The 25,388-nt window shown below is 51.0% G+C and overlaps 4 protein-coding genes across 4 annotated transcripts; 3 read left to right on the top strand and 1 right to left on the bottom strand.

Annotated features, from left to right (window-relative positions):
- The first annotated feature begins 2,637 nt into the window (after positions 1-2,637).
- On the top strand, positions 2,638-3,851 carry LOC107289794 (zinc transporter ZIP1-like). Its single transcript, XM_015818605.1, has 3 exons — positions 2,638-2,752; positions 2,834-2,964; positions 3,237-3,851. The coding sequence occupies exons 1-3, from the start codon at positions 2,638-2,640 to the stop codon at positions 3,849-3,851; spliced, it is 861 nt and encodes a 286-aa protein (XP_015674091.1).
- A 2,212-nt stretch (positions 3,852-6,063) lies between these two features.
- PDIA3 (protein disulfide isomerase family A member 3) lies at positions 6,064-12,784 on the top strand. Its single transcript, XM_015818598.2, has 14 exons — positions 6,064-6,090; positions 6,132-6,352; positions 6,622-6,700; positions 6,814-6,931; positions 7,596-7,700; positions 8,360-8,489; positions 9,119-9,235; positions 9,323-9,448; positions 10,296-10,478; positions 10,695-10,803; positions 11,342-11,470; positions 11,709-11,788; positions 11,996-12,053; positions 12,433-12,784. Exons 1-14 carry the CDS (start codon positions 6,064-6,066, stop codon positions 12,550-12,552), a joined length of 1,602 nt encoding a protein of 533 aa, XP_015674084.2. The 3' UTR covers positions 12,553-12,784.
- Positions 12,785-14,069: 1,285 nt separating this feature from the next.
- On the top strand, positions 14,070-16,396 carry HYPK (huntingtin interacting protein K). Its single transcript, XM_015818597.1, has 4 exons — positions 14,070-14,257; positions 15,333-15,388; positions 15,997-16,048; positions 16,172-16,396. Exons 1-4 carry the CDS (start codon positions 14,072-14,074, stop codon positions 16,265-16,267), a joined length of 390 nt encoding a protein of 129 aa, XP_015674083.1. The 5' UTR covers positions 14,070-14,071; the 3' UTR covers positions 16,268-16,396.
- Positions 16,397-17,178: 782 nt separating this feature from the next.
- On the bottom strand, positions 17,179-20,866 carry MFAP1 (microfibril associated protein 1). The gene is made up of 9 exons (XM_015818596.1): positions 20,717-20,866; positions 20,390-20,609; positions 20,082-20,211; positions 19,695-19,882; positions 19,348-19,456; positions 19,104-19,264; positions 17,936-18,095; positions 17,654-17,743; positions 17,179-17,553 (listed from the first exon to the last, which is right to left on the bottom strand). Exons 1-9 carry the CDS (start codon positions 20,796-20,798, stop codon positions 17,371-17,373), a joined length of 1,323 nt encoding a protein of 440 aa, XP_015674082.1. The 5' UTR covers positions 20,799-20,866; the 3' UTR covers positions 17,179-17,370.
- Positions 20,867-25,388: the final 4,522 nt, after the last annotated feature.

Raw genomic sequence — 25,388 nt, 5'->3', positions numbered from 1 at the left:
ACAAAAAAGATGTTGAGACTTTGGAAAAAGTGCAGAGAAGAGCAACTAGGGTGATTAAAGGCCTTCAGACTAAAACATATGAAGAACGGTTGCAGGATTTGGGTATGGCTAGTCTAGAAAAGAACTGGGAGGACATGATAGCAGTTAGTTCAGTATTTGAAGGGCTGCTACAAAGAAGAGGGGGGGGGGGGGTCAACGTATTGCCCAAAGCACCAGAAAACAAGACTAGGAAATGGATGGAAACTAATCAAAGAGACAGGCAACCTGGAAATAAGGAGAAACTTCCTAACAAGAATAATTAACTAGTGGAACAGTTTGCCTGTAGAAGTTGGAGGCTTTTAAGAAAAGATTGGACAGCCACTTGTCTGAAGTGGTATAGGGTCTCCTGCTTAAGCAGGGGGCTGGACTAGAAGACTTCCAAGATCACTTCCAGCTCTATTCTATTCTAAATTCTAATTAATATTCCAGAAGACTGAAACAAAGTTGAAAGCAATCTCGAACAGTTAGAAAAATGCCCTTCTAGTTTTATTGAGACAAATGCATGTTATTCACTAGGAAAAAGAAGTCAAATGCACAGTTTGTGTGTGCGGTGAGTGTGTGTGTGTCTGAAAAGGTTCTTGGAACTGGGATTGATTACAAGCTGAATATGAGTCATAGTATCACAAGGCTGCTAAAAGGATAAGTGCCATTTTGGGCTACACCAACAGAAGCACAATTTCCAAAGGATAGGAGGGAAGTGTTCCACTTTGTACTGAACCAGCTGTATTCTGAGTATTATCCATTCTGGGCATCGTAATTTGAGAAATATTCTTATGCCAAGAAGATGATCAGAGATGATCAAGGCAGGACAATGTCACAGCCTGCCAGTTTCTAGCCCGATGCCTTTAACCACTATTCCAAACTGCCTTTCACTCCATATCACGCTGCGCTCAATGGGAAAAAGCCAGTGTCTTATCCTGAGGTATCCACGTGGCTCTCGGGAGGGGGGTGGTAAGAGCAATGATTCTATGTGGCTTCATGTTCTTATACTACAGCAAGCTTTTACAGTAACTGCCCTCCAAAGAGGAAGGAAGATTGTTAAAACAGAATCCAAAGGTTGACTCAGTGCAAGCTAAGGGCAGATCATCATCCCAGGCAGAAAAAGGCAGCCCCTTCTGCGGATTGTGTGAGTCAGCTGGAAAAGGAAAGAGACCCCCATACAAGCCTACTGGTAGGGTTACATACCCGGGTACAGATTCTGATAGCAAACCCAGACTCTGTGGGGTTTTCCTCAGCCACTTCATATAAATAGGAAATCAAACGGGAGGGAGTTTATTCCCCTGCTGGGCCACTCAGCCTCTCTTGCTCCACTCTGGCTGGGACTACTACAAAATGATGCCTGTGGTTCCAGCCCTCATGGTCACCTTAAACCAGGGGTCTTCCAACTTGGCCCTTTTATGACTTGTGGACTTCAACTCCCAGAATTCCTCAGTCAGCATGCCCGTGAAGTCCACAAGTCATAAAAGGGCCAAGTTGGAAGAGCCCTGCTAAAACATGCCACGGCTGTTGGTCTTGAAAGCCCCCATGCGAAGCAGCAGGATAGATGTGCCTGTGTTCCTACCAGGGGGCACCAAGGAGGGCATCTGGTGTAGTTTTTGCCCCATGCCCAGGCCATGTGCAGATTAGATTTCTTCTGGGGCTCTCGGCGACTGTCCCCTCATCATCAGCTAGATGGGTACTGACGGGAGAGGCATCCCAGCCTCCTGGCACAAGGCAATGGGAACAACTTCTCAAAGCCTAGCTACACCTACCTCTCATCTCGCACCACAGATTTGTCCAGCTGGTGTCCAATGTCCAGCCAATACTAGTGTCCCTATCTACAAAATGCTCCAGGCTCCAACTCCAGGGATACTCTAGCCGCGGGGGAGGGGTGTCAGCGCACTAAGGGTTGTGCCACAGAGGGAGGGGGAACCCAAGGGCCACATTTACCTCGGGGCCCCCAGAGGAACTCGAAGGAGCGACCGGGCGCCTTAAGAACCCTCGAACCTCGCGAGTCTCCCACGGGGCTTGGGCAGCCCTCCGGTCACGGGAGGAGTCGGGCGCGGCCGAGAGGGGCGGGGCGGGGCTGGCCGAGCAGGGCCCGTTTTCTCTACTCGACCAAAGCGGGCAGGCGGCCCCCTGATCAGGAGGCGTCAAGACGGGCTCGCCCCCTTCATCCCCAACCCGCGTGTTCGGTCAGCGTAATTGCAAGAGAGAATCGACGCCCAATTCCCAACCCCCAACCCAGCTCTTCACGCACCCATTGCCGCTTCGGAGCTCGCTCACGGACCCCGGGAACCGCCCGTGGGAGAGGATCCAGGGAGGAAGGGTTCTCCCACCGGAGCCAAGTCCGAGCCGTCCTCCCTTAGGCGAGCAAACTCGGGCCCTGCTCCGCGGACGGGGCTGCAAAGGCGCTGACTCCAAGCACGGCAACTTCTCCTCCTCGGTCCACAGTCCAGACCCTCCCCTCCCGGTCAAGGCCGTAGCCCCCCTCCAACAAGGCCGCGGGGCGGAGGCGGCCGGCTGGGCTGACCCCCCGGCCTGTCGTGGGCGGGCCGGGGCTGGGCGAGGGCTTAAAGGGCCGGCCGGCCAGGGCGGCGCCCGATCCGACGGGGCGCCATGTGGTCTCTGCAGGCGCTGAAGCTGGGCTGCCTGCTCGCCCTGGCCGCGCTGCCGCTGCTCTGCGGCCTCCTCCCGGCGCTGCTCTTCCGCCTGCGCGGGGCCGCGGCCAACGGTGCGTGGGGTCTGCTAGGGACGGGCGGGTCGCGTGGGCCGGCGGGCCTCGCTCAGCGTCCTTCTCCCCGACTCTCCGCAGGCGCCTCTCGGAGCGGCCGAAGCATCCTGAGCTGCGCGGCGGGCGGAGTCTTTATGGCCGCCTGCTTGCTGGACGTGGTGCCCGATTCGCTGGCCGATCTTCGGGACGAGCTCCGTCGGCAGAGCCTCTCGGTACCGGAGGGGGGGCGGCTCTCCCGGGGGAGGGCCAGCCAAGCCGCATCGCGGCGGCCCCGTGGCCGAGCGCAGGGGGCTCGGGGGCGACTCGCGTGGGGACCCCCTCGAGGGCCTGGAGGTGGCCGCTGACCCCGCGAGGACCGGCGGGGAACTACCTCGCCGCCTTTGACCGGGTCCCTGAGCCGCTCCTGCCGCCGAAAGTAACGCGGCCCCGGATCCTTCGGCCCCACGGGGCGGCCGCGGTGACGCTCCGCTTCTCTCCGTTGCAGCCGGCCTTCCCCGCGCCCGAACTGGTCCTGGCGCTGGGCTTCCTGCTGGTGCTGGTCCTGGAGCACGTGATGCTGGACTGCAGCGAGCGGCCGGGCGCCGAGGCCGCGTCGCCCCTCGTGCGCCGCGAAGAGGCCGCCGTCGGGGAGCAGCGGGCCGAGGCCGCGCCGTCGCCCTTCCGCTCGCTGGTGCTGGTCGTCTCGCTGTCGCTGCACTCGGCCTTCGAGGGGCTGGCGCTGGGGCTGCAGGACACGCCGAGCCAGGTGCTCCGGCTGGCGGCGGCCATCGTCCTCCACAAGTGCATCATCGCGGCCAGCCTGGGCCTGCTGCTGCTCCAGAGCCGCCTGGCCCTGCCCTGGCTGGCGGCCGCCGTGGCCTGCTTCGTGCTCATGTCCCCCGTGGGCGTGGGCGTGGGCATGGCCGTGCCCCGCGGCGCCGGCCCCGGCGGCTCCCTGGCGCGGAGCGTGCTGGAGGGGGTGGCGGCCGGGACCTTCATGTACATCACCTTCCTGGAGATCCTGCCCCAGGAGCTGCATCTCCCCTCGGGCCGCTTGCCCAAAGTCCTCGCTCTGCTCCTGGGCTTCTCCGGGATGGCCGGGCTGCGCTTCCTGGGCTGAGCGCCCGCCCGCCCTCCTTCGACGGGGTCTCCGGCGGCGCCTGAGCTAGGCCACCTAGGCGCCTCCAGAGCCTTCCATGGTTTTATTAAATAGGTTTTTAATTTGTCTTTCTGGTGCCAGTTTGTGCTCTTCCTGCCTCATTCCATGATCTTAGCTGTGTGTGTGTGGGTCTTCTGTTGTAACTTGACAAGCTTATATAATTTGCTAGAAGCCCATTTGCCCACACAGACCCTCCCCACGTCTTCCCGGCCTGGTGACTTGGGATGTTCGGGTCAGAACCTGAGCAACCAGTGGGACTGCAGCGCCCCCTCCTGGAAGAAACTTTCCGGGTCATTTTTTTCACAAATCACACAACTCTTTACACAACTTTCAATATCCTTTTTCATTCCTGACCACCAAAATTGCCGCCTCGCCAAATGTAGTCTTCAGAAATCCAAAGTGGCCAGCTTGCTTCACATCATGGCTCTGCTGAAGGGCTTGAATTAGGGTCAGTGTTGGGACCTCTCTCCATCTTCATGCTAGATGTGTACCAATAGACATACCGATCGGATGATACGCCAAAAGCTCCGGGACCTCATATACATATTTACTTTCCGTAATATAGGATCTTTCCCAACTCGGAACCGCAACGGATTCCATAGTTACTATCTTGTCCCTGTCCTTGGTCTATTGCTTTACAAGTGTCAAAACAAACACATTTCTGGGCTTCGGTCAAGTATAGTGTGGTTATAGGCCACTTGTTTGGCATAATACTTACCTGCCACAAATGCATACACCCATCCTTTAGAGGTGTACCTCACCCCGTGGGGTGTGACACATTGTTTGTTTATTACTGGAACAGGTGGCATATTGTATCTGGTTATGTATGCAGGTGGATTTTACTCCCTGCCAGGTATAATCTGAATGTAAACAAGAGTGTTAGTGATTTTGGCTCCTGTAAGGGTGGTTTGACAGGATGAGTTGTCATCTGCTTCTCCATACTCTGTGAGAAACGGAATTCTAAAACACATTTGCCTATCCATCCCCCAGTCAGGTGGAGTGTGCATGTCGCTGTTTTTATACCTTCTGTTCCACAGTTGAGGGGAAAGGGGAAGACAAGTTGCATTTTTTAGGGAAACACCTGCCCTCAGAGTGCGAGCTGCCACCACACATAGGTATTGGGTCCAAGACTCTATTTGACTTTGTCTATTGCTTGTGCTTGCACAATGTTGAATTCCAATATTGCATAATCACTCCCTCGCCCAAGGTTCCTGTGGCTTCAACACCTTCTATTATTTCATCCCTGTTAGTGAGAATTAGGTCCAATATGGCTGATCCCCTAGTTCCCTTCTCTACTTTTGGGGAGACAAAGTTGTCTGCTAGGTTTGTCAGGAATCTGATCTTCCACTTGGTGCAGAGTTTGTCTCCCAGTTGATGTCAGGGTAATTAAAGGTCCCCCGTTACTATTGTGATGTGTTTCCTACATACCTTAGTAAATCAGGGGTAGTCAACCTTGGCTCTTTTATGACTCGTGGACTTCAACTCCCAGAATTCCTGAGCCAGCATAGGATAGCTGGCACAGGAATTCTGGGATTGAAGTCCACGAGTCATAAAAGAGCCAAGGCTGCCTACCCCTACCTTAGTTAGCTGACTAGCAAAAAGAGCGGAGGCGGCTCACCTCCTCCCTGGCTGGGGAGCGCCGGGCAGCAGAGCCTCCTCCCTGGCTGGCGGCGTCCGAGGGGGTCGAAAGCCACGAGCCGGCTTCGACGTCCTCGCCTTAACGGGTGGCGCCAGCCAAGCCTCCAATGTATGACGTTGCTTCTAGCACATGGCTTGGCCTCCCTCCGTTACCCGCTTTCCCTTCGGAAGCGCGCGGCTCGGAGTCGCTGGCGGCCGCTCCGCCGGTGCCCGCCCTCTGCCGCCTTGTGCTGGGGGGCGGCCGCCCTCCGCTCCCTCCCGGGTCCCCCCAGCCCCGCTCCGGCCAGGCGGCTGAGGGGGCGGGGAGGGCTCCGCGCCGGGACTCCGTCTGCGCCCAAGGCGGCCCCGCGGCGCTCGCCCCCCCCCCAGTCGCGGTCTCCCTCCTCGCCCCCTCCCCGCCCGGGCCGAACGGGCGCTTCCCCCTTCGCGCCAGAGCGCCTGCGCGAACCAGAGAGCCAGAGGAGGCGGGCAGGGGCGCGCCGAGCCGTCGCCCGGCGACGAGAGAAGCCCCGCCCTGGCCGAGACGCTCGAGCCAATGGGCGGCTGCCACACAGTAGATCCGGCCCGTCTGCGCAGGGGGCGGGTCTTCCGCTTCCTCTTTAGCCCCGCGCTGAGACGACCGCCGGGGAAAGCGAAAGCTGCCGCCGCCGCCTCTCTCCTTACTGCTCTCAGCTGGGTCTCATGGCGACGCTGCTCTTCGCGCTGCTCCTCGCCGTCGCGGCCTGGCCCGCCCGCGCCTCCGACGTGCTGGAGCTGAGCGATGATGACTTCGACAGCGGCCTGGCCGATCGCAACGTCGCCCTCGTCGAGTTCTACGCGCCCTGGTGGGTCGGGACGGCCGCGCGGCCTTCCCCGGGCGGGCCTCTCAGCCCTCCGGGACGCTCCGGCAGCGGGAAGCGAGGGGTGCCGCCCGGCGGGGTCTTCGCGGCGGGCCTGGCGTTGCGGCTGCTTCCCGGGCGCCAGGGGGCGGGGCCTCGTTGCCGTGGCCTCTCCTGAGTGGCTGCCGCGGCGCGCGGGCGGCCGCGGATTGGCTGCCGCCAGGGGCCCGGGCGGGAGGGAGGGGCGCGGGCTGACCGGTGGCGTTGCCTTGCAGGTGCGGACATTGCAAGCGCCTCGCGCCCGAGTACGAGTCGGCGGCCACGCGGCTGAAGGGCGTCGTCCCGCTGGCCAAGGTGTGTCTGGGGGGGGCGGACCGGCGCTGAGCCGGGGCGGGGGGCGGGGGGGCGGGCGGAGGCCTTGGCAGGGCGCCGGGACGGCAACGCGCTCCCCTCCCCTCCCCCGCTAGGTCGACTGCACGGCCAATTCGGAGACCTGCAACAAGTACGGTGTGAGCGGCTACCCGACGCTGAAGATCTTCCGCAACGGAGAGGAGTCTGGGAGTTACGACGGGCCCAGGACAGCCGGTGAGCAGCCCCGTCTCGTAGACGTTGGGCACACCTGACGCTCCGCAGGGCGGCTGCAGATTGGAATTGCGCCTCCCAGTTACAGCTTTGGTATCTGGGATTCTCACCTTGCAGCTAATAGATTGTCACAACGGGGCCGGTCTTGAAAACTGCCCTATCGGTACAGATAATCCTTGACTTGCCACCATAACAGCCCAAAATTTCTGTTAAGTGAGTTTGCCTCATTTTGCAACCTTATCACAATTGTTAAGTGAAGTGTCGTTGTTTAGTTAAGTGAAATTGGCTTCCCCATTGGCTTTGCTTGTCTGAAAATTGCAAAAGGGGATCACGTGACCCTGGGACACTGCAACTGTCATAAGTATTAGTAAGCTGCCAAGCTGAAATTTGAACACATGGCAATGGGAATGCTGCAACTGTTGCAAGTGTGTAAACTGGTCATAAGTCAGGTTTTTTGGTGCTGTCATAGCTTTGGTCACTAAATGAACTTGTAAGTCAAGGACTACCTGTAGATGGGTGAGTAAGAGATTTGCCTATGTTAGCATAATGAATGTGGGATTGAAACAATGATTGATGTACAGGTCCTGTAGCCTTTGGGGGCTTTTATACCATGTCAGTGAGTCTCCAAAGAAGATTGGCCTTTATTTATACATTTTTTTCCCCTAAGATGGAATTGTGAGCCATCTAAAGAAACAGGCTGGGCCTGCCTCAGTTCCTCTTTCTCCTGAGGCCTTTGAGAAATTCATCACTGAAAAGGATGCTGCTGTGGTTGGTAAGTAGTCTGGGGGCAGGAGACTACAGTACAGATCAGTGCTTACCTTGATTATTGATAGCTTTGATTCTTGTTTCTGTATAAGATTTACTTCATGGACCAATTTATTAGATAAACCTAGGATGGGATGATTTGCTAACCAAGTTATGTTGCGTTAAAAACCCCCAGATAACTTGATATCCAGTTGGTTTGAAGTATTTCTTGCCTTCTGCCTTCCCGTTGAAGGTGCTGTTTACTTTATATGACTTCATCCTCCAGATGACAACCTGTTAAGAGTATTGCCAAGGCACACTCCCCAATAAAAATACCAAAGCCATGGATTGGTTGTGTTCCTTGGGTGGGATTTGAAGACTGGGCCAATTTTTGCATGTGGCTTGTTGTTCAATAAAATGCTAACTTTTGGTTTTACCAAATATTTCTCATCTATAACACCAACAGCAAAGGTTTAACATTGAGGGATGGTAAATCTTTGATAGACTTGAAGTTCTTGTTTTGTCATTTTAAAGAACAATCGTGCATTTTGTCTCCCCCCTCAGAAAACAAGGAAATGTTTACTTTTCCTCCCACGTCACCAATTTATAGTGTCTCAGTGGCATAACCAAAATATTTATCTTGGACCTCTTTTACACAGTTATTTCTTTTGTTCTTATGAACTACAGGATTCTTCAGGGAGCTGTTTGGCGATCCGCATTCAGAATACATGAAAGCAGCAAGCAATTTGCGGGATCATTACCGCTTTGGGCATGTCAGTGATGAGGCCCTCGTTAAAAAATATGAACCAGATGGCGAGTAAGTGTTCAGTGGTTGGTTCTGTATTTTCCTGATTCAGCTTAAAAGTTCACGGTTATAAAGGTTATGAAGTTTGTTCTTGTTTTTGTGTGACTTGCCGACCAAGCAACTTCAGAAGCTGCTCACATTTTCAAAATGTAAAGGGCAGAGCTTTACAGTGCTGAGTTAACTTATGCGAATGAGTTTTTACTATCGCCTTAGACTCTTGAAGGGTCACATCTATAACACAGTTCTTTAGAATGCTTAAGCCTTCCTCTGAGTAGCCTTCTGTGAACGGTGTGGTGTCACGTCTATACAGCAGCACAAATTGCCAAGTCCCTTCGGGGTTGGTTCTTGTTTATCCACCTGCAGGAGCAGACAAGTCAGAACTTGATGTGCTTGCTGCCTGTGTGTTAGCTTCTCCTTGTGGAATTGGTTCAAGCAGCTGAGACTTGCTCAGCGACTGGAGCCCTGTCCTGGAGGAACCCTCAGTCATCTGTCCGGGATGGTTCAATGAATCCTGCAATGTGAAGGGGATTTCACTTGATCTCTTAGGTCCCTTCCAACTCTTTTGTGAACCAAAGGGATGCGTTGTGGGGTGCTGCTTGATAGGGTTTGACAGTCAAAATGCACCAGTCTCCTTTTCACAGGGGCATCGTCCTGTTCCGTCCCCAACACCTTGCAAACAAGTTTGAGGACAGTTCTGTGCGATATACAGAAGAAAAGATCACAACTGGCAAGATCAAGAAGTTTCTCCAAGAGAACATGTGAGCATAGTAGTTTCTCTCCTATCGCAAGTAACGGTTGTCTGAATGGGATTCACATACTAAAAAATGGAAGTTTCTGTGTTTCAGCTTTGGTTTATGCCCACACATGACTGAAGACAACAAAGAATTGATCCAAGGGAAAGATCTTTTAGTGGCTTATTATGATATAGATTATGAAAAGAATCCCAAAGGCTCTAATTATTGGCGCAACAGGTGAGTTTCCATTTCTTTGTCAAGGATTCTGTGGTAGATGAACTGTTTTTGTTACAAATGAAATCTGATATTGGAGAAAACAGTAAACAAAATGAAAGCCGTATCTGCACCAGTTATGTTTCCACTGCAGCCAATTTGCCAAAGCCACTGAAAAAATCTTGTTAAAACATAGGTCTTCCCAAATTAAACTTGTGGGGAATGAGGTAAAGAAGCAGTAATAGACTGGGGGGGGGGAGGAGGAGGAGACCGGATGCAGAATGGCTAAAGAAGAGCTGGGCAGTTACCATTGAAGACCTACTGCCTGTCAGCAACTGGTCCCAGGCAGGATGATGAATAGGTGAACATTCCTCCTCAGTTGGCAATATAAAGTTGGTTTCTGAGCCCAGGAGTGACTAAGATGGCTCACAAGCAATGCCAGCAGCAACAGCTGAAGTATGTGCTTTGATAGACTTGTCCTCGTTGTGTCAGAAGTTGTTGTTGCTTCAGGAACTACTTCCCTTAGAAAATAACTCTGTAGTAGAGACTCTCTAGTAGAGGTTGTTTCCTTGAAACAACTTTCATTTTATATTTTCTTGGCAGTATTGCATTTTAACAATCTTAGCTGGAAAACAGATGTTCTAATTTTGTTTTCCATTTTGGTGAATCCATTAGGCATCCAGCAGATATGACCTGGTATTGTAGAATTCATTCCTCAGTTAACAAAACATTCACACATCGGCAGGTGTGGAGTTGAAACTGCACTGGGTTCACTTGTGGAGTTGGTTGTATTTTTTTGCACCCATAGCTTGGGGCGGCCATCTGATTTCCTTGAGCTGTCAGTAACAAAAGAGTTGCCTTGTTTCTGCAGAGTGATGAAGGTCGCTCGGAGTTTCCTGGATGCTGGGCACAAGCTTAATTTTGCTGTTGCCAGTCGAAAGACTTTTGGCCATGAACTCACGGAGTTTGGGCTGGATGGTTCTACCAATGATATCCCTCTTGTTGCTATCAGAACGGTCAAAGGAGAGAAATTCGCCATGCAAGAGGAATTTTCGTAAGTTCACATTTCTGTCCCTTTGTTGGGAATAAACAGCTTCTACTTGGAAGCTCCCCTTTTGAAACAGAAATAGTTCCTGCAGGGCAAAGTTTCCATTGAATTGTTCTGGGAAGAGCTTTGAAGGAGGAGAGGCCTGTGTTGTTCCCTTAGTGGCTCTTGATGGTAGTACAAATGGGTCTGCGCTGGCTGAAGCAATTCTTACTCCATTTTCAGCCGTGATGGTACAGCCTTGGAGAGATTCCTTCAGGATTATTTTGATGGAAAGCTGAAAAGATACCTGAAATCAGAGCCCATCCCAGACAACAATGATGGTCCGGTGAAGGTGAGAGCGGGGCTAGAGTCTTCCATTAACCCCATGGTAACTGGGGAAGAGATTTTACATGGATGGAGTTGTAAATTACGTTTCTGAAATAATAGGAGAAGCAGAGCCTTTTCTGTAGTGTCTTGATTCCCTTAGGAAAAAAGTGCACCATAACAAAACAAAAGAAATCAAAATTTTGCTCATCAGTGCTTAATTAGCACTGTAATGGCTCTCCTTTGGTTCCAAATGCTAAGCGGCTGTAAGAAAACAAATAGAAGTGTTAGGGAAATGTGAAATTTTACAGTACTTACATGCTAGCACAAACAGCTGTCTGAAACTGGGCAAGTTCACCTTGATAAAAACAAACAGGTGACTTGAGCTGGTAATGTTATTACTCCGTGGTGCAAATATGAGCTTGGACAATACTTTCTGCATTGCAGGGAGAGACAGGTATGCTTGCATCTGGAGAAAGCAGCTGTTCTGCTTTTACCCATGACATATTGGGGCTCTTTCAATATGATTCTGGCATGTTTATTTAAACCTTCTTGTTTCTCTCTAGGTAGTTGTGGCTGAAAATTTTGATGAAATCGTAAACGCGGAGAGTAAGGATGTGCTTATAGAATTCTACGCCCCGTGGTGTGGCCACTGCAAGAATCTTGAACCCAAATACAAGGAACTGGGGGAGAAGGTAGGAGGGAAGGAAGCAAAGGTTGCATCAACTTGAAGGTCTCTTGGGAGAAGTTACTTTATTTATCTGTGAAGAAGTAACTGCTGGGAGTTCCTTTCCAGGTACAGCAGTCCCAAAAATGGGAAATATTGGTGGCCTGTTTGATTTTGACTTCACATAATTCTGATCTCGGTCACCATTTTCTCAATGGGCTGAGAGTTTTGTCCTCCCTAATTACTGGCTTGTTACCTTTTTTCAGCTTAACAAAGACCCCCACATTGTTATAGCTAAGATGGATGCCACAGCCAATGATGTGCCTTCACCGTATGAAGTCAAAGGGTAAGGAAGCCCCAGGAATGGCTGTTTGCTTTTCCCGGTGAGCTACATCTGCTATTAGCAGAAGAGCTTTCTTAGAAATGCCTTTTGACCTGTTTGCCAATTGTGCAGAATAGGTTGGTTGAGGATTGAGGACCGGTTAAATTTATGTTTGCTGTTGCTACGAAAAAAGATTGAATATGTCTAACTGGATCTTTCTTTGTGCTGCAGCTTTCCCACAATTTACTTTTCTCCTGCCGGCAGCAAGCAGAGTCCAAAGAAATACGAGGTGAGCAGATCTTTTGCTGGCTTCTTTCTACTAGAAGGGCTTTTTAGGTAAAGAGATGGGATAACAGTTACAGCAGCAGAAATAACACCAGTTTGCTCTGGTTGGAGGGGAAACCACCCTGAGATACCAGAGCAATAGGCTAGATTAGAATCTTTTAAAAGCACTCCAGAAAAAGTTGATGGCAACTCCGCCTTGGCACCGAGGAGGGAAGAGGAGTGTGACTGAGACGATGTGGAGTTGAGCTGCACTGGGCTTCCTAGACAGAGGGTAAAAGTTGGGGGCTGTTGTGAATTGTGGGTGGTACACACAGTGGGCAGGGGGTGGCCTGCATCTCACTAGTGTCTCTCCCTCTTGGCCTCACTACTTCTCTCCTTGCCAGGGGGGGCGTGAGGTGAGCGACTTTGTCAGCTATCTGAAGAGGGAGGCCACATATCCGCCAATTCTACAAGAAGACGAAAAGCCTAAGAAGAAGAAGAAGGCGCCGAAAGAGGATCTGTGAGAGCCTTGGCTGCCGCCTTGTTCAGAGGAGAGCCCGGCGGCTGCTCTGGGAAGGAGGCCAGGGCTCCATGGTGCAGCTTCGTAGCTGGAAAGCAAAACCCTTCAGGCAGAGGAGAGCCGGTGGTTGCTGTCCTACTTCTTTACCTGCCCCTTGTCTCTTAGCTGCATTTGCCATGGATGCCCTGGACTGGAGAGGGGGGGGTGTTTTCTATTTTTTTTTGTACATCTGGAGGAATGAATGAATAAATAAATGAACCTTTGCCCCCCACCCCTACTCCTAATTGCTGTGTGATGGGGGGACCGGGGAGCCTTGTGCTGGAGAGGCAGTGTTGCTGGCTTGATCTTTAAGAAGGGGCTACTGAGAGCAGCCTCCGTCGGAGCCTTTTTTGGAAATAAACAGTCCTGGGCTGAGTGAGCTACGCCAGAGTGGCAGCAGTGGTTGCTTCTGCTTCCTCTTTTTGCTGAGGAACGGGCAGGTAGTCTGTAACTACTGCATGAAGTCAAAACAATGGATACCGTTGTGTGGAGTTCTGTCTGGAAAACTTGAATCTTTCCCAAAGAAAGCAAAAGCACCGCACTATTTTGCTCATTAGTGGCAGGGAAAGGAAAAGAAGAAAACCGAACAAGCTCAGAGGGCACCAAAGACCAAAGACATTTCAATCCTGAGCTGCAAATAGTCTCCTCCATTGGTAGCTTAGCCACTGTTCATTAGCCCCAGCTCCCTCCTGGATAGTTAAGTCAGTCAAGAAGGTGGTTTGTAGTTGGGTTGATGCTGCGATGATGGACTCTTGAGGGGTCGTCTACCAACTTGTTTCCAACCATTCCTTGTTAGAGAAGGTTGTTGAAAAGGGGCCGCTTAGGTGCCTCCCGAGGGACGCCCCAGCCTGACTCCCTTTCGCCTCCCCCGGGTGTTCAACACCTCTGCGATGACGTCACCTGCTGCTTTGAGGGTCTTCCCAAATGGCCGAGCTTTCAAATGGGGCTTCCAGGCTCTGTCGGGGCGCTTCGGGGTCCGGACGACCGAGAAGCTTCTTCAGCACCGAGGGCTCCGCTCGGCCGGGATGGGCGGCAGGTTGCAGCCGCAGCCAGAAAGGCCTTGGCGCAGCTTCGTCCTCCGACCTCCGCCTCAACCGCGGAGGGGCTTCTCCCACCGGCTCCTTCCAGCCCCCCCCCCCAACACAGGCCGGGAAGGCGCGGCCAGGCCCAAGCCCTCCTGGGTCCCTCCGAAGCTCGCTGACTTTCCCGGCCGCTTCTTCGGGCGCCCCTTCCCGCCTAGCTGCTCCTCCGGACCCCCGCCTCGCCCCTTCCCCACGGGCCCCCCTGCCCCGCGGACGGACCTCCGCCTCTCCCGCCGCGCGCCCTCAGCAGCGAAGCCGGGGTCCTCCCAACCCCCTCACCCCGCGCCAGCCGGAAGCGGCGGCTGCCTCCGCCGGAAGCACGTCCCGCCTTCCCTTCCCGGGTTCTGCGGTTGGCCCGTGCGCGCCGCGCCGGAAGTGCGTCATTGCGTGAGCGGCGAGGCGATGGCGGCCGAGGGGGATGTGGAGCTGGAGCTGGAGGCCGAGCCCAACGGCTCCGCGGTCGGCGGGGATGGCGCCGGCGGCCGCCCGGCCGAAAAACCGCGGAAGCACGACAGCGGCGCGGCTGACCTGGAGCGCGTGACCGACTACGCGGAGGAGAAGGAGATCCAGAGCTCCAACCTGGAGACGGTGCGGGGCTGCCTCCCCTTCCCGGTCCCCCTTCGCTCCTTGGGCGGGCGGGCGGGCGGAGGCACTCCGGAAGGGGGGAAGGAGGAAGAGGAGGAAAGGGTCCCGGCCCCGTCGGGCTTCCCCGCGGCCTTCGAGGGCGGGCAGAGTCGGAGAGGGAAGCGCCCCGCCTGCCCGGCCATTGCTGCCTGCCGTCGCCCTTGTGACCCATTCTGCTCTCTTTGACAACTCTTCGCACTGGTTGTCCTTTCTTCCTCCTTCTGGAAGATTAGCTCCCCCCCAAATTATTTTCAAGTTCTGTCCGTATACCCACAGCAATGTAAATGAGGTTAATTCGTACTTCTTGACACACACCCACGCATTCAAATTTATTTATTTAATTTCTATAGTGCCCAACTCTGGGTGGCTCACAATTCTAAAATTTTAAAACAATTTAAAAAACAATAAAATAAACATATTAACAAAATAAATAAACACAAATATCCATGCCCTGTGTCTTTTTCTTTCATACATCTTTGTGATGTTCTCTTAAATTTATCATTATTTAAAAACGTATTATTTTAGACAAACCTAAGTAATTTTTTCTAAATATGTAAATTACAAGTCACAATATGCCATGGTTAGTGTTTTAGCCAGCTTAAATCTTTAGAACATATATTTTAGACTTATAAAATGTTAGTATTATGCTGTTGCTCCAGAAACTTTTTTCTGGTTAGGGATTTTACTACCTTCATAAATCTGACCTTTCTAATTTATCTGAGAAATCAGATTTTCTGGGGTCTCTCCTGTAAAGCTTTGCCTAGGGATTGTACCTTTTACCCAAGAATCCTAGAAAATAAAATTACTTTATTCCCTAACTCAGGTTTATTGGAACTCCTGCTATGCATGGATATTTCCACACTACCCTTCTGCAGTTTCAAGTGGTTCCACAATGAAGAACTATGAAAAGAAAGTTCAAAGCAGTTTTAAAACTTTTTGATGACTTTAAAGTTTCTACAATGCCTGCTGCATAATCTGTTTTTATATATATGCAAACTTTTAAGGTTTCTAAGCTTTCCTTTTGCTTTGATTTTCCTAGGCCATGTCAGTGATAGGGGACCGAAGGTCTAGAGAGCAGAAAGCAAAGCAGGAACGGTGAGTGCTTAATAGTTCCAAACTCCTGATCCCAAAGAGCAGCCTGGGGCTTATAGGTAAAAAAGTACAGAATTCAACTGATTTTCCTCTGTGGAAATTATGGCTGTGAGTTTAGGAGTGGTAGTGGACACATGATCAAAACAGAATGGAATATTATTTCCCAGGCAAGGGCAAAATGTACCATTCTACATCAATCTACCTGTCTTGGCAATAGTTGGAATATTCAGGAAGGTTGACATGCCCTGAAGTTCTTTGGGATGGGATATTTTCTATATCCTTTCTCTATTAAACTATAACACAATTTCCCTTTTAGAAAAGTTTGCTTGTTTAAAATTCATTTGAAATGAACTTGGCATTAAATACTGATCTGCTCTTGTACTTTGAGCTTACTTGCCATAGCCGAAATAAATTAAATCTGTTTTGATGTCTGATACCAGCTTACTGGTTTTTGCTATCAAGACCAATCCTGGCCTTTTTAGGGTTCTGTTGTATAGGCAGTATTATTTCTGTTACGTTCCATCTGGCATACGTGTACGGGAAAGAGGGGACAGAAGGACTGTACTATTGTCTGGATGAATATAATCCCGAAACATTTCTCCTTGTTGCAGAGAAAAAGAGCTGGCAAAAGTCACCATCAAGAAAGAGGATCTGGAATTGATTGTAAGTCTAGCATAGAGCTAAGAAGTTGGCTTGACTTTAACAGAGAGGTATTTGACAAATCAGAAAGGTCTTGCCTGGATACCTGCAACTTGTACTGGCTAAAAATTACCCTTTTCTTTTTAGATGAATGAGATGGAGATCTCTAGGGCGGCAGCAGAACGCAGCTTACGGGAACACATGGGCAATGTGGTGGATGCACTAATCACTCTTACCAATTGAGAACTCTGTGCTGGATGTGCTTCTGTGGAGAAAGTGAAAAATATGCCTCTGGAGGGCCTTTTTTATGCAGATTATGCACTGTATGACACATTTTGAAGTTATTAAATAAAGTTGTGATTTTCCAGCTTACTGTGTCTATATTGATCCAGATCAATCAGTTATCTTCCCCCAATTAACTGAAAAGTATTAATGCTTTTAAATGGACCCTTCCTTCAGAATTTTACTGAAGTCCACATTTTCTACATATGAAATTTTTAGTTAAAGAAATGCATTAAAGAAAATCAGAAAAAGGCTATCAGGTAAAGAGGAACATCTGGAGATAGGAAAAATAAACTTTATTCCCAACTTCGATTATCATTACCTGCACCCTTTCTAGTGGTGATTTACAGAATTCAGTGGGGCCAAAGCACCTTGAAGAGATCATGAGCTGTTCCGGCTCCCAAACTGCAGCTATAAAATCAACCCTGGTACTGTGAGATCAACAGATTGTAAAATAAAAATGGAACAATCCTATATTATCTGGAAAGTGAATTTTGTACAAATTACATTGTATTAGCTCTAATGCTATTTTACTTGCAAACAATCCTTTAATGCTGCCACTGTTCTATCAATAAGAGCACTGGCTTCACACAAGCACTAAAATGATGCATAATGTTAGTATGGTTTGTTTAGTAAACTATAGAAACAAATAATGGCTTAGCGTCTTTCATGAAAGCTGCTTTCCAGCCTTTTTCTATGGCACACCTATCTTTTAACAGCTATGCAGCAATGCAGATTTTTAGTTGAAAGTGTATGACAGAATCAGATCAGCAAACAACCAAGATCAGGGCACTTTTCTAAAATTCAGATGAATGGGTCATTTAATAGTTTGTTTCCCCCCCCACACACACACTATTTAAACAGTCTTCCTGTAAAGAGCAGTTGTCTTTATAGTCCGTCTAAATTAAATACAGGACTGCAAAAGATCTAAAGGAGAGTCTGTTAAGCTGAATCAGCACCAGCTTAGTTGATTCAGACCAATGAAAATATTTTGTGGTCCCAAGTTAAAAAGTAGTTGTACAAAAAGCCAGAGCTAAAAGAGGGATTCAGACGATACTTCCCACTCAAGTCACTTTCCGCTTCTTAGCAGAAGGCCTCTCAAAGACATCCCGCACGCCAGCTGCCTTCTGCTTGAAGAACTTTGTATTCTGGGCACTCTCCTGCCCCCAAGCAGAGTCGAAGGAAGTTGTGTCCTGGTCCACTAGGTGGGTATATTTAGTCCGTCCGGAACGTCCAAAGTTCTTCACCTAGATAGCAAAGAGAGAAGAAAGTGTAGGAAGGATTGAGTGAGGTCTCCGGAATTGCTCACCTGCCTCTAATCCATAACCGGGCTCCTCTCCCATTTACCTGCATGACTTTAGGTAAGATTGTCTTGTTGAAGTGATCCTCTAGAGTTGGTGCACTGAAGTCCCTCTTGTACACATCCTCGTCTTCATCCTAAAGAAGCAAGAGCACAGCTGAGCACAGGGAAGTCAGAATTGTTGGGGATAGAGAAAAAGGCCCTAACACTCCAGTTTGCAGGGGAGATAAAATTGATGAGGACAAAGCTGTTATAGAGGATAACAAAGGGCAGGTCTGGTTACTGGACAGATATTTGACCCTCCTTCAGTTTTGCGGCAAAATGCTTACCATGAAGAAAGCACCACGGTGATAATATTTCTGCAAGAACTTGTATTTGCCCTTCACGGCCTTGTTGGTGATGACCTTGCCGTTGGCTCGGAGCTCAGCCCGGCGTTCTTCCTCAGTCAAATTCCGTACCCGTTCAATCTCTGCTTTCTCCTTTTCTATCCTATATAGAATGAAAAGGGAGTATGCTTCAGCTCGATAAATGACTTTTAGCAACTTGCAGACCCCCCATAGCCACAGAAGGTTGCCAAGCGGCCGTGGGGCTTGTCCAGTATTACAACAGCCTAGCTTTGTGTTCCTGACAGCACAGGAAGGTTTTCTTGTGAAGATTTTTCTTTTAACACCTCTAGAGTCAGATCATATCATGATGGGATTTATAATACTCCCCTTGGTAGTTTCTGTAGATAGGGAGGGCTTTATTGTTCAGCATCCTTGACCATAACCAAGAGAGAACTTGTAGTCTAATAAGGTGAAAATTGGGGTGATATGATACTGCTGGAGAGAGGAATGGTCCAAATTAGCTTCTTGCTCTAGCTGGACAAAAGCTGAACAGAATTAGATGTGATAGTATGCAAAACTGCCCACAATGTGCACTCTCGTTCCTTAGAAGATCTGCATGAAGGAACACCAGAGACGAATGCCTAGATAGCTGAATTGGATACCCAATTATGAGGCCACTGCTGTATCACTGTAGAGGTTTTGTATGTAATTATGTGGATTGGGTGTATATGTGTTTATTTCTCTTCTGTCATATTTTCATCATATGCTAAATAAATAAATGTTAGGACACACACACAAAAATCTGCCCTCAAATATCTGAAGGATTATAATGTGGAGGGGTTGATATGCTCAGTATTACTGTTTTAGTAAAATAATAAAGAATTGGTTTAATTACAAGGAATTGGTTAAAAAAACCTCACACTGATCAAAATTGTTTGGCAACGGAACAAGCTACTTTGAGAGGTGCTAGAGCTGCTTACAAAGGCTGAATGGCCCTCCACCAGAAAGCTGTAGTTCTGGAATTCCGCACTGGGAAGGAAGGGGGTTGGATAAAAAAAAATCAGGCGCAGTAAATAACCTGGCGTCAACAATCATCCTCTTTCACTCCCTCTTGTGAGGATGGAAGGTTTTAACTGTTTACCCAACGAAGGCTCCATCTGATTATACTTACGCCTCACGTTCCTCACGATCTCGCTTGATTCGTTTCAATTCTCGCACTTTCCAAGATTCATACTCTTCCTCATCATTCTCATCGTCCGTATCCAAAGCTTCAAGGGCTGCCAAAGAACGCCTGTTCTCCTCCAATTCCTTCTTGGCTTCTTCTTCTACAATCTGCAGTAATTTAGGGGAGAGTAAACCTGCGGAAGGACCACATTCCTTGTGTCTCAACCACCTGCTCCTTCCTTTCCCAATACCTTCAGGGTGTACTTGCGCCTCTCTTCAGCCATACGTTTGGCCTCTTGCTCCAGCTCCTTCTGTTTCAGGGCCTCTGCTTCTCGCTCCTGGACTGTGATTCGGTCCTTTCTGCAACAGATATTTGTGCCAAATTGAACAATAACCAAATTAAATCTTTTCTAGAAGAAAATCTCATTAAAATTCACACCCATTGGTGCAAGAAAAACACCGTGGAAGCCACCAAAATGGAGCTGTAATTATATGCCACCAACATTTTAAAAGAAATGCTGTGGAATACCTCTCAGGCTCAAGAAATTAGTGCCCACTGCCACCTCCTCCCCCTTTTTTTTTAACTAATGGAACTTGCTTGCGAATGAAGACAGGTTTAAGACGTGGTTCAGTTTCATCTTCACTATCTGTATACTCCTCATATTCAGACTCAGTTTCAGACTCCTCCCCAGAACGGCCCTCATCTTCCAGTTCCATCACTTCCAACTCCTCATTCTTGCGTTCCTGAGCACGTTGTCGCATCATATTACGGCGACGTTCAATTTCCTGTTAAGAAGAGTTAAAGGGGAATGATTATCACATGTTCATGCACCCTACCCCATTCCAACCAGTCTGTCAGGTATCAATTTATGGCTAGGTTAAAATTCCTGCAGAAAGCAGAGTTTTCCCAAAGGACCTCCAAAATGTTGCTCAGAGATGCAGTCCAGCCCCAAACGCCACACCTGGCCCTTCCGTCTGCACATACCTCATCGTCTACTTCCTCCTCTTCCTCCTCACTGGTGTCCTCGCGCTCCACGTGCCAGGCTTCGCCCTCCACTTCAGAATCACTCTCCCCCACCACTTCTGGCTCCACAATCTTGCGGTGCCTCGCCAGCCTGGAAGACAGAGGCCGTTTTCCTCCCTCTGCCTCTGCTGGGACGCAAAGAAGCCTCCATCGAGGCTTGGCCCAGATCAAGGGTAGGCAACCCTGGCTCTTTTATGACTCGTGGACTTCAACTCCCAGAATTCCTGAGCCAGCCATGCCCTGGCCCAGGCAGCCTGGCTGCCACTCACCTCTCTTCCACGTCCTCGCTGACGCGGTTCTGCAGGCGGCGCAGCCGGGGGTCGCTGGCCAGGTCCTCCTCCTGCTCCTCGGGCTCCAGCTCCTGCTCCTTGGCCTTCTTGATGAACTGGAACTCCTCGTCTTCCTCATCGGAGGACTCCATGGGCGCATAGTCGGGGCGCTTCCCCGACACGTATCGCTTCACCTTCACCTTCTCCATGGAAATCTCCCCTGGAAGAGGCGGGCGGGGTTCAGGCCCTGCAGCTGAGCCCGGCGCCCCCTCTTCTTTCCCCTCCGCTCCTCCCCGCCGAGAAGCCCCCCTTCCGCCCCCTCCTCACCCTTCTCGTTGCGGACGGGCACGGCCCCCGCCGTGGACTGGATCGGGGGCTGCTTCATCATGGCGCTGCTGGAGCCCGACATGGTGACGGCTGGGGTCGGGGAGCCGCTGCAGGAAGGACGGCCGCTCGCCTCTCCGCCGCGCGTAAACACTGGACTGACGGACGATGCGCTTCCGCTTCCGGCTGCTCTGGCTCGCTTCCGCTTCCGGCGAGCCAGGTCCCGTGGAGGCGGAGCCTAGGCCAGGGATAGGCAACCTCGGCTCTTTTATGACTCGTGGACTTCAACTCCCAGAATTCCTGAGCCAGCCGTGCGGAGTTCCTAGGTCTCCTTTCTTGCTTCCTTATTGAATGTCTATTTTTCTGAAGAAGGGTCAAAAAATTTGCTCAGTGCGGACAGAATTCATTTGGATTACAATATTTTATTAATAGAGCAAAATTAAGATCCCTCCAGTCACATGATACACAATGCTATTCCAATCTTGTAAGGGGGCTGTGTGAACTGAAAGGAATGTTGAAAACAGTTAAATTATTCTATTTCTCCATTGAGTGATTCAAGATGTTTTTTTTTAAAGAACTTGAAAAGGCTCCTGTCTGTTGTTTGGCTGCCTGTGGTGCTGGGACTGAGGGAGGGAACTTTCTTGATCGTACAATTTTATGCAACACCATCGGCCAAATTTTCTGCAATTGGGTAGTCTGTGTATTCACCATGGACTTTACCTATTCTTGTGGCCCCGGAGAGAAATGGAAGAGCATTCACCAGAAATGGTGAAACAGCATGAGGCTTCTTTGAGCTTGACAGATCTCACTTTTACTTTATTTTGCCAATGTGGACAGATTAGCCTTCCCTGATATAGCCAGAATGTAAAAATATTCCACCCCACAATAAGAGAGGTTATGGCTCAGGATGTTGTGGGAACACAGCCATTATTTTAGTATGTCTGAAGCAAGCCATCACGAGAAGCCAGGCTGGGGGTCTTGGGCACAGATGCCAAACTCTGGCCTGCTGTAATACTAATCTGACCTGGTATTGGTGAGGGGAAGAGAATGACCACCAGCCTCCTGGCTTAGGGCAGAGATCAGTGTCTATCCTTTTAGCAACCAGCTTTGCTTTGTCAATGGGCATTTCCAGTGCAGGGAACAGATGACGGTGCTTAGCAGGCAAGAGACAGGCCACTTCCTGTGTGGTAGAGCTCATTTGGAGCAAGGTCTGGGACCCAGTGTGTTTAAAAACAATCTGTCTTTCCCGTGTGAATGTGTGTTTGTGGTATGAAGCCTCGCCTTCCAGGCGCTGTGATTTCCAATATCAAGTGACTCAGTTCTGCTTCTAGAAGGACAAGCCAAAGCATGGCTTTCTGCTGGGCTGGGGCTTTGTTTAGAGACCACCTGGTTGCTTGTGAACCATATCAAGAAGCTCACAGAGAAAGATTTTTTGGAGTTCCTTGTGTGGCGCCCGATTTCCAAACTCCAAATATGGTCCGGTTTATTTTGGAACAGCACTTTGTATGACAGAGGAATTCTGGTTTCCTAACATGAAGAAAGTTGAAGATTAGTTTGTTGTGTAAACCTAACCTTTGCTCGACTGGCTTCAAAGGAACTCTATTCCTGTTTTATTTGTACTCTTCTACAAAGGAAGAATTGCATTACTGGCAGAAAGGGTTGTTGTTGTTTTTAAAAAAAAGAATATGACTCTATCAAGAATAGAAATTGTTAATGATGGTCCCTGACCCTGGAAAGTATATGAATAAGCTTTCCATCAGGACCTCCTAGCTATTAGATAAAAATGTACAATTCTCTTTTCTAAGATTGTAGCCTGCTTTATACATAATGCTATTCCTGAATTTAGTTTTCTTCATTATGGTTTGTATATCGGAATCTAAATTACTCCTTGTATTTTTGTCAATCAGCCACATTCCTTATTTCTGGATGATGCTGGAATATTTTAAACATGGATTGTCTTTCTGCTTGAACCTGAAGCTATTTTAGTGTGCATGTATTTGTATGCTGCTTCAATCGCTGAATTAACCCTGCCCAGTTAAGATGTGGAGAATAAGAGCCACAGAAATGTGGCAGGTGCAGGGCCCTCAAATCTGCGTCTTGTTCGGATGCAAAGCAGAGGTGAAGGTCTGACCTGGAAATGCCAAAACACCCCACCTTCTCCCACAATGCCAGCAAAAGATCTGTTTAACTGCTGACACAGGGAAAAAAAAACCCAATCCAGCAAGTCACATAACTGATATGGAATTCCCCACAAGTAAAAAAATAATAATTGTAGTGTATGTGTTTCATGGGGGGGTGCTTCTTCGGCTTGATATTTGAGAGCTTATCAGGCGAATGGCTTCCTGCATTGGGGCTTTTTCGCTGTCACTAGTTGAACAGGTATTTTGATAGCACTGTGGGAGGAGGTGGGTGTTTTGGCATTTCCAGGTAAGCATTAAACAAATAAGTATATGGTATATACAAATGAACGATATGATAAACAATATGATAAAAGTATCACCCAATGATTACAGAACAAACCTTTAATATATCTGTCAGAGCGGCCAATCACTTTTTTTCGGCTAATGTTTTCCACTTCATTAAACAAAAGTAAATAATACTTAAAACGGAAAAAGATAATGGAAGGCTTGAAAATATGTGTCATGAATAAATCTGAAAACTTGACAAGGAGAGTGCAGAATCCACTCCCTTGTCCTTCTGTCCCAGAAATAACTGTGTGAAACAGGGATGTGTTACCATGAAGCATGTGGTTAACAAACACTGGCCAACTCCCATGAAGTTGTGCTGGGAAAAAGATGTCTGAGGGGAGACAGGAAAGCAATCTTCAAACCACTTCTCCAAAAGAGGTTACTGGTGTGTGTGTGTGTGTGTGTGTGTGTGTGTATGTTGAAGAATCTGGAGCAAGGGACAAATTAACAAGACCAATTCTAGTTGAAAGTGAGAAAAATCTTCCTAACAGAACAATCTAACCTGGAACCACTTCCCCAAAGGTGCTCTTCAATCAGACCCTCAATGTCAAACGTTGGGGAAGCTTTAACTTCCATGCCTGCAGGGGGGTGGGCTTAATGACCTCGAGGGCCCCTGGCAGAGCTGTCTCAATTCATTTCCGAAATAGGATTGCCTACTTCAGAGACCAGCGCTGCAACTTCAGAACAACCGATTATCGTTCAACTCCTATCAAAGCCACCAAATCCGCCAGCCCCATTTGGAAGCCTCCGGCGAGGGGAAGCCCCGGGCCCGCATTTCTCTCCCTTGCGGTCTTTTGCAGCCGAGGCCCCAGGTTCCCTCCGCCCGAAGCGGCCGTTTGGCTGCCGCAGGGCTTTGGTTTGCTCTCCTCCCCTTGGAGGCGACGCTTCCCCGGGACTTCTCCTCGCTCTTCAAGCCATTCGGCTGCCAGACCTTCCACAATTCCCGGCGCCCCGAGTCTCCTTCAGCCTTTGTCCCCTTCGAAGCGCGGGGCCCAGAAGCGGAGCGGAAGACGGGCCGCTGCTTCGGCACCTGCCCAGGCTCCGCTCCGCGGGGATCCTCGGAGCTTCCCCGCCCAGCGGCCAGCCGGGATTCCACGGGCTCTTCCCGGGCACCGACTCGCAAAAGCCCGGCAACTTCCGGACCTAGCTTGGCCGAGCCCAGAGCCGGGGAGCCGCGTCCGCCGCGGGGCGAGCAGCAGCCCGGGGTGCCTCGCCAGCCCGACCGTCCCTGCGCCGCCTTCCCCGGGCGAGAGCAGCGGGCTCCTGCGCCGAACTTCCGGCTGACGACGCGCCGGAGGAGCCGCGCAGGGGCGGCGGGCGAGGTGGCGAGGCCGGGGGAGAGAGCCTGCCTGCCCGTCTGCCTTCGCGGCTGATCCCGGGCGGCGCGCGAGGGGAGGTGCCGGGCCGGGCTGGGGCCGCCCCGCCGCCCGCGCGTCAACAAGCGTCAGGCCGCTGCCAGCTTGCCAGCCTGCGGGGCGGGGGCAGCTCGGCTGGGCTTCCCGGTCCGCCTCCCGCCCGCCGCGATGACGACGCCGCTCCCGCTCGCCCAGGGGCCGAGCGGGCAGCCGCGGTGAGCAGAGCGGCGCGAGCCCCGAGGGCTGGAAGGTAAGGCCGACGGCTGGGGACGGGGACGGGGGGGACCCGCCGCGCTCGCTCGCTCGCTCCAAGGGCGCGGGCTGCCTCGGGAGGGACGGGGAGGCTCGGCCGCCTTTCGGGCCCGGTTCTCGGCTTCGGCGGGGCCTCCGGGCGGCTGACGCCCGCCCGCCCGCCCTGCCCTCCGCCCCGGGTCCCGCATCCAGCCCGCGGCGGCGAGGAGGCACCGCTCCCGGGCCGGCCTGGCGGAGGGCGGGCGGACGACCCTCGGGGGAGAACGCCGCGCTGGGGCCGAGACCGGTGCTCCGCCGGCCCCGTTGGGATCCGGAGGAAAGGGCGCTCGGGCCAGCGGGGACACCCTGGAACCCCCCGAGGCCTCCGGGACAGATCCAAGGCTTTGCTCCGTCTCGGGGGGGACTCTCTGTCCCGACCCGGCGCTTTCTCTCGGGCCTCCCCCGTCGCAGCGGCCGCGGGAGGAGGAAGTGCGTGGCCCAGAACGCCGCCTGGAGCTCTCGCAGCCCAAGCCGGGATGTCGGGCGAACCCGCGCGTGAGTCAGAGGCCCCGCGGGGGCGGGGAGACTTTCCGGGGGTAACTCTGAATGGCCCGTCTCGCA

Source organism: Protobothrops mucrosquamatus, unplaced genomic scaffold (assembly GCF_001527695.2).
Source record: "Protobothrops mucrosquamatus isolate PMUCROS unplaced genomic scaffold, P.Mucros_1.0 scaffold768, whole genome shotgun sequence".
NCBI classification, from domain to species: domain Eukaryota; kingdom Metazoa; phylum Chordata; class Lepidosauria; order Squamata; family Viperidae; genus Protobothrops; species Protobothrops mucrosquamatus.
The sequence above is the reverse complement of the archived record's forward strand: the minus strand, read 5'-3'. Positions and strand labels throughout refer to the sequence as shown.

Excerpts from the sequence above, each read along its gene's own strand:
- HYPK (XM_015818597.1), top strand. The coding sequence starts at position 14,072 with ATGGCGGCCGAGGGGGATGTGGAGCTGGAGCTGGAGGCCGAGCCCAAC. Across the intron at positions 15,389-15,996 it reads CAGAAAGCAAAGCAGGAACG|AGAAAAAGAGCTGGCAAAAG; the intron begins GTGAGTGCTTAA and ends TCCTTGTTGCAG. Across the intron at positions 16,049-16,171 it reads AAGAGGATCTGGAATTGATT|ATGAATGAGATGGAGATCTC; the intron begins GTAAGTCTAGCA and ends TTTTCTTTTTAG.
- MFAP1 (XM_015818596.1), bottom strand. The coding sequence starts at position 20,798 with ATGTCGGGCTCCAGCAGCGCCATGATGAAGCAGCCCCCGATCCAGTCC. Across the intron at positions 20,610-20,716 it reads GCCCGTCCGCAACGAGAAGG|GGGAGATTTCCATGGAGAAG; the intron begins GTGAGGAGGGGG and ends CGCCTCTTCCAG. Across the intron at positions 19,883-20,081 it reads AGGAGGAAGTAGACGATGAG|GAAATTGAACGTCGCCGTAA; the intron begins GTATGTGCAGAC and ends TCTTCTTAACAG.
- PDIA3 (XM_015818598.2), top strand. The coding sequence starts at position 6,064 with ATGGGCGGCTGCCACACAGTAGATCCG. Across the intron at positions 6,701-6,813 it reads GCGTCGTCCCGCTGGCCAAG|GTCGACTGCACGGCCAATTC; the intron begins GTGTGTCTGGGG and ends CTCCCCCGCTAG. Across the intron at positions 11,789-11,995 it reads TCACCGTATGAAGTCAAAGG|CTTTCCCACAATTTACTTTT; the intron begins GTAAGGAAGCCC and ends TTTGTGCTGCAG.
- LOC107289794 (XM_015818605.1), top strand. The coding sequence starts at position 2,638 with ATGTGGTCTCTGCAGGCGCTGAAGCTGGGCTGCCTGCTCGCCCTGGCC. Across the intron at positions 2,753-2,833 it reads GCGCGGGGCCGCGGCCAACG|GCGCCTCTCGGAGCGGCCGA; the intron begins GTGCGTGGGGTC and ends GACTCTCCGCAG. Across the intron at positions 2,965-3,236 it reads TCCGTCGGCAGAGCCTCTCG|CCGGCCTTCCCCGCGCCCGA; the intron begins GTACCGGAGGGG and ends TCTCCGTTGCAG.